The sequence below is a fragment of the Callorhinus ursinus genome, unplaced genomic scaffold (genome assembly GCF_003265705.2).
Source record: "Callorhinus ursinus isolate GAN/ISIS: 27379988/994484 unplaced genomic scaffold, GSC_fseal_2.0 scaffold25, whole genome shotgun sequence".
Lineage (NCBI taxonomy): Eukaryota > Metazoa > Chordata > Mammalia > Carnivora > Otariidae > Callorhinus > Callorhinus ursinus.
Genome location: NW_027397087.1, coordinates 40,520,105 through 40,538,146, shown reverse-complemented (window position 1 = coordinate 40,538,146; position 18,042 = coordinate 40,520,105). Strand labels below are relative to the sequence as shown.

General features: G+C 36.8%; 2 protein-coding genes across 5 annotated transcripts in view; one reads left to right on the top strand and one right to left on the bottom strand.

Annotated features, from left to right (window-relative positions):
• SCAPER (S-phase cyclin A associated protein in the ER) overlaps positions 1-18,042 on the bottom strand; it is a 539,023-nt gene that overhangs the window by 278,753 nt on the left and 242,228 nt on the right. For all 4 annotated transcript variants that reach the window (XM_025883907.2, XM_025883909.2, XM_025883908.2 and 1 more), the window contains one exon: positions 7,606-7,742. In XM_025883907.2, coding sequence (XP_025739692.1) covers positions 7,606-7,742 — 137 coding nt within the window. The remainder of the gene's footprint in view (positions 1-7,605; positions 7,743-18,042) is intronic.
• LOC112833011 (L-lactate dehydrogenase B chain-like) lies at positions 11,126-12,405 on the top strand. Its single transcript, XM_025883912.2, has one exon. The coding sequence runs from the start codon at positions 11,206-11,208 to the stop codon at positions 12,208-12,210; it is 1,005 nt and encodes a 334-aa protein (XP_025739697.1). The 5' UTR covers positions 11,126-11,205; the 3' UTR covers positions 12,211-12,405.

The window sequence follows — 18,042 nt, the reverse complement described above, 5'->3', positions numbered from 1 at the left end:
AATATATATCTGTTCATAATTCATTTGAATGTGAATGAGTAAATGCCCTAATCAAAAAACATAAGATGACAGAGTAAATATAAAAACAAGACCCATTTATATGCTGCCTACTCATTTCAACCTAAAGATACCTGGAGATTAAATGTGAGGAGATGGAGAAACATTTATCATGCACATGGATGTCAAAAGAAAGCCAGGGTGGCAGACTATAGCAAGAGACTATAACAAGAGCCAAAGAAGGACACCATAAAATAATGAAGGTGACAATCCAATAAGAAGATAACAATTTTATGCGGTGCCTGGATGACTCAGTCAGAAGAGTATGCCACTCTTGATCTCAGGGTATGATTTCAAGCTCCAAATTGGGTGTAGATACTACTTAAATAAATAAAGTTTAAAAGAAAAGAAGATACAATTTTAAATATTTATTCACCCAATATGGGAGCACCCAAATACATAAAACTTAATAACAAACATGAAGAAAGTAATTGATAGTAGTAATACAATGATAGTAGGGAACTTCAAAACCCCACTTACATCAATGGACAGATCATCTAAATAGAAAATCAACAAGGAAACAGTGGCTTTGAATGACACACTGGACCAAATGGATTTAACAGATACATTCAGAACATCTCATCCTAAAATAGCAGAATACACATTCTTTTCAAGTGCACATGGAACATTATCCAGAACAGATTATGTATTAAGCCATAAAACAAGTCTCAACAAATACAGAAAGATTTAGATAACATTCATCTTTTCCATCCACAACCCTATCAAAGTAGAAATAAACCACAAGAAAAAATCTGTAAAGAGCACAAATAAATGGAGGTTAAAAAATATGCTACTAAACAATGAATGGGTCATTGAAGAAATCAAAGAAGAAATTAAAAATTACATGAAAACAAATGAAATTGAAAACACAATGGTCAAAAACCTTTGGGATGACAATATGCATTCATGATAAAAGCCCTCAAAAGGGTAGAGGGGATATATCTCAACATAATAAAGGCCATATACTTAACTATCATCCTTAACAGGGAAAAAGAGAGAACTTTTCCTCTAATGTCAGGAACATGACAGGGATGTCCACTCTCACCACTATTACTTAACACAGTACTGGAAGTCCTAGCCTTAGCAATAATATGACAAAAAGAAAGAAATAAAAGGCATCCAAATCAGCAGGGATGATGTCAAACTTTCACTAGGTGCAGATGACATGATACTCTAGGTAGAAAATCCAAAAGACCACAAAAAAACTGGTAGAACTAGTACACAAATTCAGTAAAGTTGCAGGATATAAAACCAATGTACAGAAATCTGTTGCATTTCTATACATCAATAATGAAGCAGCAGAAAAGAAATCAAGGAATCAATCACATTTACAATTGCACCAAAAACCGTAAGACACCTAGGAATAAACCTAACCAAAGAGGTAAAAGATCTGTAATCTGAAAACTACAGAACACTTATGAAAGAAATTGAAGATGACACAAAGAAATGGAAAAAAATTCCATGCTCATGATTGGAAGAACAAATATTAAAATGTCTATACTACCCAAAGCAATCTATACATTTAATTCAATCCCTATCAAAATACTATCAGCATTTTTCAAAGAGCTAGAATGAACAATCTTAAAATTTGCATGGAACAACAAAAGACCCCAAAAAGTCAAAGTAATCTTGAAAAGGAAAAGTAAAGCTAGATTCATCACAATTCTGAACTTCAAGTAATATTACAAAGCTGTAGTGATCAAGACAGTATGGTACTGGAACAAAAATAGACACATAGATCAATGCAACAGAATAGAAAATCCAGAAATGAACTCACAACTATATGGTCAACTATTCACTGAAAAAGCAGGAAAGAATATTCAATGGGAAAAAAAAAGTCTCATGTACCATACTTTACTCGATCATCTACTTATTATTGGCTATCTAAACTGTTAATCAAATTTTTGCTCTTATGACTATCAACACAATGAACATTCACAGACTATTTTAATATTGCTTAAAATGGGTACTTCCGGTCTAAGACAATATCTAGGGCATAAAGAGCTTAATAAATATGAGCCAATTTTTGTTTATACATATTTCTTTTTATAATCACCATTACTGTAAGTAGCCTTCCCTGACTACCCAGTCATAACGAAGTTTATTTCCCTGGAATTCACCTAAATACTTATTTGTACCTTTCTTCTGCTACTTTGGACACGTTGTCTCATGTAAGAGTTACTTATATGTAACTTACCTCTATTAATACCTTATAAACTTCCCAAGGGTAGAAATTATGTTCTATTCACTTTTGTTTGAAGATAATGCAAATATTTGAATAATGGGTTGAATGGATTCCTTAAGACACATATAAAGGATGCAAAATGAGTGTAAAAAACAGTTTTAAAATTAAATTTAATATTAGGTTTCACCTTAAAGTTCTAAATCAGAATCCTGTAATAGTTGTTAGCCCTTATGTCTTCTTCTGCCTCTACTCTGTTCAACTTAGGTCTCCATGGCCATGTAGGTTCACTGGTCAACTGTAAGCCAAGCCTCAACCCTATTCAATTCTCAAACAAACATAGATTCAAGATAAACTCTGTGTATGTCTGTGTGTACATCTATATCTGAATTTATACCGAAACATAAACATATACGTGGACAGATAGCTATTCACTTTCTTTTCTCATATATTCATTTATATGTACACATACCTATATATAGATATAGAGAGATATACATAGACACATACTCCTCATTCTCTCCTTGCATCATTTCAGAACATCTTCTTGAAAGTCAATTATTTTCAGAGATAAGGATTCTGTTAGTCTAACGATTACCAGTGGACATTGAAGGTGACATGCAAGCTGCCAACACTGCAGACACAGGTCTGGCCATATACAGTGAAAACCCTATGAATCCAATTGTTGCTCTAAGTAGCAGCTCTCTACGTTACTTCATTCCTACCTCCATTCAAACTCCAGATCAATGACAGTCTGTTCCACAAATCTAGTTTCTTGCTTAATGTCATCATGCTTCTGTCCTAAAATTCAGGGTAGTGATTAGAGCTTTACTGCCTATCTTGCTTTTCTTGGTCCTCTGTGCCAAATGATGGATCCTCTCCACTTAAGTTTCAGCAGTAAAGTTCTGACTGTTCGTATGGACTCCTCTTTCAGAAGAAAATCTGCCTGAATGTAAAAACTCTAAGGAAATACATGCACTCTCACAGTTCTTCATCCATGAATAAGTCATATAGAACCCTACTAATTAGTTTTAGAACACATAACCACAATATAAACCACCTGCTAATTCTGGCTTTGCCATTAGACAGTGTCCCTCATCTACCTGGCTGAAGGAAGACCAAATATCCAGTTTTACATCGTCTTGAATCAGGTTTCTACAGCCTTACCTTCACTAACTCTACCAAGAAACCCGGAACAGACCATCCTGCCTCAAGACTGAACTCTGATTTATGGAAGCAATACTCATAGTTCTTTTATCCATTTTTAAAACACCAAAGAAATCCTAGTGATATGAACACTAATCCCACAATCCAATCTCATCTAATCCTTTGTAACAAATGTTTGTTGAAAACATACTGGGTGCCAACAACAGAGACAAAAATCCTCATGAAGTTTATATTCTAATGAGAGAAAAACAAAGTGTAAATAATAATAAATAGGATTTTAGATGATGGTAAGTGCTACAGCAAAAAAGAACTGGGGAATGCTGATAATGCTGCTTGACAATTTTGTTTTCAGTCACTACAGACTAACTAATATCATACTGGCCCTTCTGTTATGAACAACAATGAAAATTCCTAAAGCATACGGAATTACTGATTTTCATGTATAGACAACTAGTAGCCTAGGACCATAATCCCTGAGCAAAAGGAAACAAATTAACTAGGTCCTATGATTACTTCATCTTTTGCCTGAAGGCATTTTCCAAACAGCTATATATGAGGGGAAAGAGGTAACCAAAACAGAGGATGTAAGTGTGAGCCAAGGAGACAGTTGGCATTTATGCACAAAGAGAGAAGGGATGTGTGCAACAAAAGTCCAGAAATCTCCAAAGGTTCTCTTTAAGTGTTTGGCCATATTAATCTATGAATAAGCATGGCAAGACTTCCCACAGCAGAGGAAAGACCAACTACCAGGGAACTGTAAGCTGAACAATTACCAGAGCTTGCATAAAGTTGAGAGATGTTTGAGTTTCAAATGCTATATTACAAATATTTATTGAACACTCTAGTCATTCAGTGGAGACTTTACAAAGGCCAAACATTTAGGAGTAGGGCCAAGCTAGCTCTAGAATTAAAGGTTACTCAAAACCCACCTCACAAAACTTAAAATCAAGGCATGTAACCTGTATGACAGAATAAAATTCCACATTCTATTAAGAAAAACAACAAAATCCAAACGTACAATAACATAGAGCTCATACTGTCCAATGAAAGGATAAAAATAAAAATAGTAGCAACAAAATTAGTAGGCATAAGTAACAGGAAACATACTTGTACTGGGGAGAAAAATCAGTCAATAAACAATTTCAGATGGAGAAATTGTAAGTATGATGGACTTCAAATAAATTCATAAATATGTTAAAGGAAACCATAAGCATAAAAAAGAACAAATCAGAATTAGAAATAGATAAACTGAAACTATAATAAAAAACCAAAAGGGACTCAGAGAGATGTAAAATGCAACATATGAAGTGAAAAATTCAGTGGACAATTTCAATAGCAGATGACAAACAGCAGAAGAAAACATCATATAAGGCAACAGAACTATCCAAATTGATGTAGAGGAAAAAAAAATGACTTGTGGAACATCAAACACTCTATTTTAAGTGCAACTGAAATCCCATAAAATAGGCAAAAACCTTCAATAGACACATAAAGAGAGATACTGAATGGTTAAAATACATATGAAAAAATGCTCAAGATATATTATTAGTCACTAGGAAAATGCAAATTAGAACCACATTGAGATACTCTGACACTCCTGCTGAAATAGGCTAAAAATTTTATTTTATTTTATTTTTTTAAGATTTTATTTATTTATTTGACAGAGAGAGACACGGCGAGAGAGGGAACACAAGCAGGGGGAGTGGGAGAGGGAGAAGCAGGCTTCCCACGGAGCAGGGAGCCCGATGCGGGGCTCGATCCCAGGACTCTGGGATCATGACCTGAGCCGAAGGCAGACGCTTAACGACTGAGCCACCCAGGCGCCCCTAGGCTAAAAATTTTAAAAATTAACAATATTAAGTGTGTACTGGCAAGACTGTGGAGCAACTGGAAGTCCCACATATTGCTGATAGGAGTGTAAAAGAGTACAACCACTATGGAAAACGATGTGGTATTCCACTTCTAGGTATTTACCCAGGAGAAATGAAAACTCATATACACTCAAAGACTTGAGGGGAGCTTAATTTATAAATGCCCAAAACTGGAAACCCAAAAGTCTATCAACAGATGAATAAATAAAAATTGTAGGATATGCACACAATGAATATGTACAATAATAAAAAGAATCAAAGTACCTACACACAACACTGATATATCTCAAAAATAGTACATTTAGTGAAAGAAGCTAGCCACAAGGGAGTTTGATTTCATTGGTATCCCTTTCCTGAACAGGAAAAAATAATCTGTAATGATAGAAAGCAGGTCAGTGATTACCAAGGGCCAGGGGTGGTAAGAAACTGACTGGAAAGAGGCACAAAGACAATTTTGATAGGAGTATGGATTACATGAGTATCTAGATTTGTCAAAAGTCAACAAACCATACTGGATATCTCCACATTTCACTTAAATAAATCATACTGCAATGAAGAATAAAGTCTATAGGTATAGGTTAGGTATGTATAAAAAGGATATATATGTCAAAATATTAGCAACAGAATTATAGGTATTTTTTCCTATAATTTTAAGGTTTTGTTTAATACATTACTACTACTTACATTTCAAAAAATAAACAAAACAAAAGTCAAGCTCTTGAGGACAGCCTCACAAGAAAGGGAACATGTGAGCAAAGACCAGAAGGACATAAGGGAGATGGGTGTATGGATTACGTGGGAAGAGGAAACCTGAGGTTTTGAGAAGAGAAGTGACATGATCTAACTTACATTTTAATAGTCTGGCTAGAGTATTTGGAATAGACTGCAAGGAGGCAAGGGCAGAAACAAGGATATTAGTCACAGAGCTACTGCAGTAATTCAGGCGAGAGATGACAAAGGATTGGTTCAGGGGAAGCAGTGAAGTTAGAGAGATGTAGTCAAATCCTGAATACATTTTAAATCAAGCTAACATTATTTGCAGTTGGACTGGATGTGAGGGGTGGGAGAAAGAGAAAAGGCAAGGATAACTTCAAGAGTTTTGACATACAAAGCTAGAAGAGAGTATCCATTTACTGAGACAGAGAAAACTATGGGACAAAGAGGGGTTTTGGAGAATGGGGTGAGGGAGAGAACAGAAGCTTGTCTTTGAATAAAATTGGAAGATATTAAATTGGTGGTCATCACTAAGTAGAGGATATTTAGAGACACAGGACTGGGGGAGCTTAGCAAGGGAATGTGTACACAGAGGAAAAAAAGAACTCACAAAAATGGGCTGTATAGTATTTCAGTGTCGGAGGTCAGAAAGTTCTTAGCATAACTAGAAATGAAGGTCAGTAATACCTTCAAGTATACTGTGAAACTATTTTTAGAAACTTAGAGGAATCTCAAAAAATACAATCAAAAAAGCCTTTTCTATTCTTTGCTTGAATGAGTACTCTGCAAGTTTTCGTTGATTCTGGAAGATGAAATGGACACCTTTAATTACAATCTGAAATTGGAAACTATAGAGCGAAAATCACCATTCACCTTCTAGAACTATATTTCTATAATCCCATGGGTCAAGCTTCTCCAACTTTCAAAACATTTGGTAATAAAGGTAAAACAACATATTTAGATTACCTTCCCCTAAATAGCACAAAAGTATCTACTACAGAGGAACTACATTTGTGTCCTGAATAAGACTCATCAGTCATCAGGTGATGCTCAAAGCATATAAGGTAATGATGTACTACCCAGCTGTCTGATCCTCAGATGTTACTTTGGAGGCTGATGATAAACTACAGGTCTGACAACTCACTTTCCATTTCAAGATATTTCTTGAACTTTTCTTATTGTGACAGGCAACCAAATTGATTAAATCTAGTCATGGGATTTGACACTACAGCCAGCAGACTTCTATTTGTTGATTGCTATTGATTTTCTTTGATACCTCATTTAAAAATCAATAGTTGGAAAGAAAAATAGGCTTAGTTTACACATACTTATAGTACTGTATGCTGGAGGAGGCACAAGTTTGGCAGGGCTTTGGCATCCAATTATAAGAAGAGCTCTTAACAGGTGAAAGCAAGGACTTTAGATCGATACACAGTTTTCTTTCTCAATCAAAGAAAGTGGCTATAAATTAGGCTCATCAGTATTATTTTCAAGGCTTTCTTAAAGCAAACAAGTTTAAACTTTTGTCCGGGGCAGAGGGTCTTCCTTAGATTTACATTAAAAAGGATATATCACTAACAGTTTCTGTTTTGTTTTTAAGGATATTTATGGTACCTGGAGTTCATCCGGGCTTTTATCTTTTTGGCTTTTTTTTTATTTTTCTGCCGCTCTTCACCATCTTTCAAAGGCTCTGGTAAAGCTGCACTTTCAACCACAATGTCAATAATATACTTCTTTAAAGAAAGATGCTCCTGCAAGATAAATAAATAATGACGATGATGATGATGCTGGTTAAAAAATAACATAGCATTGCTACAGACTACAGTAAGTATAAGAGTATATAGATGAAAGTAAAAGTAATCTTTATGAAAATCTGGTTTTCACAATTGCTTTGGAAAACACTGAAGAAATTGTTTTACTTAAGATTTCATTGACTTAAGGAGGGCACATGATGTGATGAACACTGGGTGTTATATGAAACTGATAAATTATTGAACACATCTGAAACTAATGGTGTACAAGTTGGCTAACTGAATTAAAATTAAAAAAATGATTTCATTAACTTATCAAACCTTTGCTGCACATCAGTTGTGATAAATGCTAAGGATATAAGGACATATGCCTGTTCCTCACAACTACACAGTGTAGAAAGAGAGGTTTAACACACACACACACACACACACACACACACACACACACACACACACACTATCAACCAATAAGTGCCAATTAGAAAGTCAGAGTGCTATAGGAGTTCAAAAGGGAAACAAAAGCACTATTCAGTGAGGGTGAGGAGGAAAGGTTTCAAGAAGAAGTACTATGTCTGCTATCTCTTGAAGGATGGACTGAATTTTAACATATAGATATTGGATATATGTGTGTTTGTTTGGGCTGGGAGTTGGGAAAGGTGGCAGAAAGGAAAAATAAAAAGGGTATCTCAAAAAACACAAGCAGGGATGAAAACAGAATGTGGTTATTAGCAACAGAGATCTGGTTTGGCTGGAGCACAGAGTCTGACCCCATGTTCCACCATATCAATGTTAGATTTTACAGCCCTCACTATAATCACTTCCTTGCATGTACACAGCATGTACATTCCCTTCCCCTCTCTTCTTTATTCATACTTGCATGGCAAAATCCAAACTCTAAATCCAACTCTCACCCTGCTCTGTAAACATATCTGGGCAGATTAAAGTGGCTATAATTATGAACTGTGTTGACTACTCTCACATTAAATTTATGACATTACACCTCAAATAGCCTCTAGTATTGCCAGGCAATCAAGGAAACAAACTATTTCCTCCACACATTCTAGAAATTATTTTAGACTTTTCCCTCAAATTTCTAACAAACTGTAGATCACTTCCTCTTTCCTGACCCTTTTTTTCACTAGGTTTCCAGACGTTACACTATCCTCCTAACATACCAGCCACACCTTCTAAGTCTTCTTTGCTGGATCCTTTTGCTCTGCTTAGCCAGTAAATGTTGGAGACCGGCAGAGCTATTCTTCTCTATCCAAACTCACTCATCAAGTGCAGTGACTTGAAATATTTATGCAAAGGCAATGCCCAAATTTTTATCTCTAGCCTTGACCTCTCCTCTGAACTCCACTCCTATATCAAACTGTCTAAAAATCTCCACTTAGATGGAGTATTTCCATCATAAGCATTTCCAAATAACAGCCGACAACAAAACACTTATGCTCCCCATATACATACTCTTCCCAGAGTGTTGCCCATTTCAGTAAATGGTACTATCATTCACACAACTGCTCATAAATACATCAGCAGGGGCACCTGGGTGGCTCAGTCGTTAAGCGCCTGCCTTCGGCTCAGGTCATAATCCCAGGGTCCTAGGATGGAGCCCCACATCGGGCTCCCTGCTCCGCGGGAAGCCTGCTTCTCCCTCTCCCACTCCCCCTGCTTGTGTTCCCTCTCTCACTGTGTCTCTCTCTGTCAAATAAATAAAATCTTAAAATAAATAAATAAATAAATACATCAGCAAATCCTGAGAGCTCTACTTCCAAATATATCCCAAAATTCATCTCAAATCCAATCACTTCTCCCCACCACCATCATCAGCTCTTGCCTGTACTACTGCAATAGCCTCTTAACTGGTCTCCCAGCTTCTAATGAGACCCTCAAGTCTTTTCGTTACAAGCAGTTAGTGATATTTTTAAAATATGAATCACAACACATCATTCTTCTTATTAAAATCTTGCCTTCTCACCACATTTAAGTAAAATCCAAAGTCCTTACAATGGCCTACCAAGGTCAAGCTCTATATCATTGATCTCTCTGACCTCATCTTATACTACTCTCCTTTTTTCACTCTGCTCCATCCACAGTAGAGTGGATGTTGTTGTTCCTCATATTCATCAGGACTGTTACTGCCTCAGGAATCTATATATGTTGTTCTTTTAGCCAAGAATATTCTTCTCCCAGATATTTGCATGGTCCAAGCTAAAATGAACACCCAATCTTAAGTAACACCCTGTACTATCTGCCATCTCTTTATTGTTTATTTTTCTTCAAAGGACTTGCCTAACATCAAATATTCATTTGCAGTCTTCTGCAATAGAATATAAGTTTCATGAGGGCAATGACTTTGTTTTGCTCACTGATGTTTCTATATCTGGTAATATACCTGGCATATGGTAGGCAATCAATAAGTATGTGTTAAATAAATGAATAAACGAGAAAAGAGTACAGTAGTAAGAACTAATAACAGTATTTATGGTCAAATGAGTGAAGGTGCTCAAAAGGTGCAAACTTCCAGTTACATAAGATAAATAAATCCTGGGGGTGTGATGTATAGCATGGTGACTAGAGTTAACAATACTGTATTATATGTTTGAAAGTTTCTAAGAGATTAGATCATAAAAATTCTCACCACATGAAAAAAATTGTAACTATATGTGGTAATGGATGTTAATTAAATTAGTTGTGATTATTTCACTATATATATATATATATACACATATATATGTGCAAACATACATTTCAAACATTATTTTGTACACCTAAAACTAATACAATGTTATATGTCAATTATATCTCAATTTAAAAAAACACAAAAATATTTATGAAGGCTTATTACTAAGCTAAGTACCTCATATATAATCACTCATTTAGTCCTTCAAACTATACTTAGAACATACTAAGAAGATATATATTTTTATTATTCCCATTTAAACACAGAACAAACACAAAAAGTTAAATTATTTACCCAAAGTTAGAAAGTCAAAATCATGACTGAGCAACTTTTACAGAGAGTAAAGTGATAAAGCCTAAATTTAAATCAGACAGTATGACTAGGGTGTCTATACTCTTGGCTGCTACCTTAGCAATACACAAACATACATGCATTATGTACCCACATTAATATTAACATTTTTAAAAATCTTAAAAAAATTTTTTTTCAAAAATCTCAAAACTGAACAAATGAGAATATATTTATATTTTTGTTTGACTATTTTAATAGTAAGTTATTTCTCAATACAAAATGAGTGTTAATTATAGAAAATATAAATAAAATTAAGAAATAAAAATCTCAAAAAAAACCACAAAGAAACAAAAACAAAAAAATAAAAATCTATAATACTAACACCTAAAAAGAATAATTTGAGCCTTGCAGATCCTGCGCCCGAGGAGACACACGCAGCTAACATTGTCTTCTTCGCGCGACTCTCCCCGCGGGTTCTCTCTGGGCACAATGGCAACTCTTAAGGAAAAACTGATTGCACCAGTTGCAGGAGAAGAGGCAACCATCCCAAACAATAAGATCACTGTAGTGGGTGTTGGACAAGTTGGTATGGCGTGTGCCATCAGCATTCTGGGAAAGTCTCTGGCTGATGAACTTGCCCTTGTGGATGTTTTAGAAGATAAACTCAAAGGAGAAATGATGGATCTGCAACATGGGAGCTTATTTCTTCAGACACCTAAAATTGTGGCAGATAAAGATTACTCTCTGACTGCCAATTCTAAGATTGTGGTGGTGACTGCAGGAGTCCGCCAGCAGGAAGGAGAGAGCCGGCTCAATCTGATGCAGAGGAATGTTAATGTCTTCAAATTCATTATTCCGCAGATAGTCAAGTACAGTCCTGATTGTATCATAATTGTGGTTTCCAACCCAGTGGATATTCTCACATATGTTACCTGGAAACTAAGTGGACTACCCAAGCACCGTGTAATTGGAAGTGGGTGTAATCTGGATTCTGCTAGATTTCGCTATCTCATGGCTGAAAAACTTGGCATTCATCCCAGCAGCTGCCATGGATGGATTTTGGGAGAACATGGCGATTCAAGTGTGGCTGTGTGGAGTGGAGTGAATGTGGCAGGCGTTTCTCTTCAGGAACTGAATCCAGAAATGGGAACAGACAACGACAGTGAAAATTGGAAGGAAGTGCATAAGATGGTTGTGGAAAGTGCCTACGAAGTCATCAAGCTAAAAGGATATACCAACTGGGCTATTGGATTAAGTGTGGCTGATCTCATTGAATCCATGTTGAAAAATCTATCCAGGATTCATCCAGTGTCAACAGTGGTGAAGGGGATGTATGGCATTGAGAATGAAGTCTTCCTGAGCCTTCCATGTATCCTGAACGCTCGGGGCTTAACCAGTGTGATCAACCAGAAGCTGAAGGATGATGAAGTTGCCCAGCTCAAGAAAAGTGCAGATACCTTGTGGGACATCCAGAAAGACCTAAAAGATCTGTGACTTCTGGCTTCTAGGCTGCAGAAATTTAAAACTATGATGTGATTAACTGTGAGCCTTTAGTTTTTCATCCATATACATGGATCACAGTTTGCTTTTATCTTCCTAAATATGTGAATCTGGGCTCACAAAATCAAAGCCCATGCTTGGTTTAATGCTTGCAATATGAGCCCTTGAACAAATAAAATTAACTATTGCAGTGTGGAAAAAAAAAAAAGAATAATTTGAGTACATCCTTCCAGACATTTTTTTGTATATATATTTATGTAAAAGTGGGATACACCATTTATGATATTTTATACTGTTTTTTCATTTAACATTGCAAATATAGGGGTGTCTCAATGGCTTAGTCGAATAAACATCTGTCTTCAGCTTGGGTTGTGATCCCAGGGTCCTGGGATCCAGCCCTACATCAGGCTCCCTGCCCTGCTTCTCGCTCTACCTCTGCCCCCCCAACTCCCGCAACCCCTGCTTGTGCTTACTCTCTATCTCAAATAAATAAATAAAATATAAAAAAAACCATTGCAAATATATTCACCCCATTAAATAATATTCTACAACATAATCTAGTGGCTGTAAAGTATTCCATTTCATGAATACGCCTAATTTTACTAAATGCTTTATTTTTAGATATTTGGATAATTTTTAATTTTCAATATTATAAATATCAGTATAACAAATATTCCTACAGTTAAAATTTTAACACATAATCTACTTTTCCCTTATGATCAAATCATACAACTGAAATTCCTGCTTTGCAGATTACACATATTTTTAAGGATTTTCATTAAGTGTTCCCAAACTGAACCAAAATGGGAATTAATTTATATCTCTACAAGTGATTTCCAGTACCTAGTATTTCTTTTTTGTTTGTAAATCTGTCAATCTGTTGTCTGAAATACTGGTGTTAGTATGTTGGACCATTTGTATTTTGTCCTCTGTGACTTAAAATATTTCTTTTGTCTAGTTTTCTATAAACACATTTCAAGTTATTATCTATTTCTTTCTAGTTGTTTGCATTATATTTTAGTTTCTCTAAGAAACAGATCAGTTCTGGGTAATAAAAGAAACACATTGTTGGATATAACAGAGGATAACTAATAGTCATTTCCCCATTAAAACTATAAAGACTTTATACAGGAAGGTTTTGAGATGGCTTCTGAAGATGGAAAGCATGTAAAAAGGTTTTTCAACATTAAGGAGTGATTGAGAAAATTATGGTATATTTCCATGAGGAAGTATTAGTCATTAAAATGCTTGTAAGAGAAGATTGTGAATAGAAGAAGGCAGTGGCAGGAAAGTTTTAGAATCTTTCTAAATTCTCATATAGAACTGAAAGAGAAATTACATATAAAAAGCAAAACCCATAGAAAATATTTAAAATAAAACAAGGTGACACTATATCCTCCTAACCCCCAAACAGAAATAGGTGAGGTCAAATTACCAAGACATCAATAGGGTTTCAGTGTCTTTGAAGGAGAAATCAAAGGGAAACAAAAGAGTGAATAATGAACTTCAAAACAGAATTCTAGGAAAGGAAGCATTTTTCACTGGAGAACATAATAGGCCAATTTGAGAATAGCATTTAAATGGAAAGAAGTTTACCAATTCCAATGGCAGGTGAATGAAATGTAGCTGCATTAAAGACTGCACAATTTGGGGCACCTGGGTGGCTCAGCTGGTTAAGCGACTGCCTCCGGCTCACGTCATGATCCTGGAGTCCTGGGATCAACTTCCGCATCGGGCTCCCTGCTCAGCAGGGAGTCTGCTTCTCCCTCTGACACTCTCCCCACTCATGCTCTCTCTCTCATTCTCTTTCAAATAAATAAATAAACTCTTAAAAAAAAAAGGCTGAACAATCTGGTAAAGGCTAGTCCCCTATAAACTCTCAAAACTGATCCATGGAAGAAACTGACACAAAAGGAATTTAATTGAACAAACTAGAGATAATAATGAAAAACGGCAAAATGACAGGATTAAAGGAGAGCAAAGAAACAGAATCAAGAAATTTTAGGGGGCCTGGGTGGCTCAATCAGTTAACCATCTGCTTTCAGCTCAGGTCATGATCTCAGGGTCCTGGGATCAAGCCCCACATTGGGCTCCCTAGTCAGCAGGGAGCCTGCCTCTCCCTCTCCCTCTGCTGATCCCCCTGCTTTCTCTCTTTCTCTCTCACAAATAAATAAAATCTTTAAAAAAAACTCTCAGAACAAGTTACTGTATGTTACACAAAAATAACAGAAAAGCAGCTCCAGGAAATTTAATAGCTACCCCAAGTCACTACTTATTCGAAAGGTCGTATAAAACTAATTCCACGTAAAAGTATCAAGGTCAATAGTCAAAACTATTAAAAGAAAAAAAATTAACCAAAACTAAGCAACAATACAAATGATGGAAACACACCAAAAAATTACACGCAACTAATGAATTGTTGAACACTATCAAAAACTAATGATGTGGAGGACTAAGATGGCAGAGGAGTAGGAGACCTAAATTTCCAATGGTTCCAGGAATTCAGCTAGATAGCTGTCAAACCATTCTGAACACCTACAAACTCAACAGGAGATTGAAGAAAAGAATAGCAGCAATTCTGTGAATAGAAAAGCAACCACTTTCCAGAACATAGGAGGTGTGGAGAAGTGAATCTGAGGTGATATTTGGGAACATACACCTCAGGGGGAGAGAGCCGGCTGGCAAGTGACAGAGAAGCGGAGCACAACACTGGAACTTTTAGAAGTCTGCTCTGCTAAGTGAGGTCACTCCAGTGGCTAAGCAGGGGATGGAACCCTAACTGGGACAGTGTGGTCTCAGGAGCCTCGGGGTGACAGAAAGACTGAGGGTGCCTGAGTGCGGCAGAGCTCCCAGGTATCGGAGAGGGTAAGATGGCTGCAAAGACAGAGCTGAGGAGTGGGCTCTCAGCTCGCGGCTGCCATAAACTGTGATCCGTGGCACAGGCGGGCCACTATTCTTCCAGCAGGGAACCAACAAGTGGCAGATCCAGGGAGTCTCCCCTTCCTCCCTGGGAGGAGCAGTGCGGGAGCGCAATGCAGGAATCTGCTAGGTTTGGAGACTCCAAAGGGGGTCGTGTGCCAGAGACAGAAATGCTCGGTCAAAGGCCAGGTGAGCATGGAGTGCAGCCAGAGAAGACAGGAGTGGTTGACTGCTTTTCTCTGATCACTGAGGAGTGGAGCCCCGAGTTCTCGGCTCCTCTGGTGCAGAGTCTGGGAGGCCACAATTTTCATTCTTGTCTTCCAAAGCTGTGTGGAAAGCTTTCAGGGAACAAAAGCTACCTAGAGCAAACCTGAACAGATTACTTAGCCTGGCCCCTGACAAGGGAGGAGCAATTCTGCTTCAGGGCAAAGACATTTGAGAATGTCTGCAACAGGCCCCTCCCCCAGAAGATCAGCAAGAACATCCAGCCAAAACCAAGTTTACCGATCAATGAGAGCAGCAAAACCCCAGCACTAGGGGAATACAGCACATAGAATTCATGGCTTTTTCCCCATGATTCTTTAGTCTTTCAAAGTTAATTTTTAAAATTTTCTTTATTTTTTTCTTTTTCTTTCTTTTTTGAATTTTTCTCCTTTCCTTTTTCAAACAACATATTATTTTATCAATTCTTTTTTTTTTTATTTGACAGAGGAGACACAGCAAGAGAGGAAACAAGCAGGGGGAGTGGGAGAGGGAGAAGGGAGCCCGATGCAGGGCTCGGTCCCAAGACCCGGGGATCATGACCTGAGCCGAAGGCAGACGCTTAACAACTGAGCCACCCAGGTGCCCCCTTATCAATTCTTTTTTTAAACTCTTTTTTAATTTTCACTTTTACAAGCACATTCAATCCCTTTATTGTATTTAACCTTATTTTTGTGTGTGTGTGTATATATATATATATATATATATGTATATATGAGTTTTTCCTTCTTTAAAATCCTGGGATACAGTGTCTTCTAATAGACCAAACATACACTAAATCTACTGTATGGCTTTGTTCTAGTCTCCCGCCTGATCATATTCTTTTTCATATTTTTCCCTTCTTTACCACCCGGTTTCAGGTCTATTCTATTTAGTGTATATTTTTCTGAGGTTGTTGTTACCCTTTTAGAATTTTGTTCTCTCATTCATCTGTTCTCCTATGCACAAAATGACAAGACAGAAAAACTCACCTCAAAAAAAAAAAAAAGAACAAGACTCAGTACCAAGTGCCAGAGACCTAATCAATACAGACATTAGTAAGATGTCGGAACTAGAGTTCAGAATGACGATTATAAAGATACTACGTGGGCTTAAAAAAAGCAAAGAAGATACTAGAGAATCCGTTTCCGGAGAAATAAAACAACTAAAGTTTAACCAAGGCAAAATCAAAAAGGCTATTAATGAGGTGCAATAAAAAATGGAGGCTCTAACCGCTAGGATAAATGAGGCAGAGGAGAGAATTAGTGATATAGAAGACCAAATGATGGAGAATAAAGAAATGGATAAAAAGACAACTACTGGATAACGAGGGCAGAATTCGGGATATAATGATACCATAAGATGAAACAATATTAGAATAATTGGGATCCCAGAGAACAAGAAAGAGGGGGCGGAAGGTATATTGGAGCAAATTATAGCAGAGAACTTCCTTAATTTGGGAATGAAATGGGCATCAAAATCCAGGAGGCAAAGAACCCCCTCAAAATCAATAAAAATAGGTCAAAACTCTGACATCTAATAGTAAAACTTACAAGTCTCAGACACAGAAAATGCTGAAAGAAGCTCGGGACAAGAGGTCTGTAAACTACAAGGGTGGAAACATTAGAACAGCAGCAAACCTATCCAAAGAGACCTGGCAGGACAGAAAGGACTGGCATGATATATTCAGGGCACTAAATAAGAAAAATATGCAGCCAAGAATACTATACCCAGCTAGGCAGTCATTTGAAAATAGAAGGGGAGATAAAAAGCTTCCAGGACAAACAAAACTTAAAAGAACTTGCGAACACCAAACCAACCCTACAAGAAACATTGAAAGGGGTCGTCTTTCAATATTTCCCCAAGCACAGAGAGCCTAAAAGTAACACAGACCAGAAAGGAACAGAGACAATATACAGAAACAGAAAACTGCCTTACAGGCAATACAATGGCACGGAATTCATATCGTTCAATAGTTACCCTGCATGTAAATGAGTTAATGCCACAATCAAAAGACACAGGGTATCAAATTGGATAAAAAAAACAAGACCCATTGATATGCTGTCTGAAAGAAACTCATATTAGACCCAAAGACAACTCCAGATTTAAACTGAGGGGGTAGAAACCATTTACCATACTAATGGACATCAAAAGAAAGCTGGGGTGGCAATCCTTATATCAGAAAAATTAGATTTTAAAGCAAAGACTATAATAAGGGATGAGGAAGGAAACCACATCATACTTAATAGGTCTATCCAGCCAGAAGATCTAACAATTGTAACTATCTATGCCTGTAACATGGCAGCACCCAATTATATAAACCAATTAATAACAAAATCAAAGAAGCTCATCGACAATAATACAATTAATAGTGGGGGACATTAACACCCCCCTCACTGAAATGGACAGATCGTCTAAGCAAAAGATCAACGAAGAAATAAAGGCTTTAAATGACACACTGGACCAGATGGACTTCACAGATATATTCAGGACATTCCATCCCAGAGCAACAGAATATACATTCTTCTCTAGTGCACATGGAGCATTCCCCAGATTAGATAACATCCTGGGTCACAAATCAACTCTCAACTGGTACCAAAAGACTGGGATCATTCCTTGCATATTTTCGGACCAGAGTGCTTTGAAATTAGAACTCAATCACAAGAG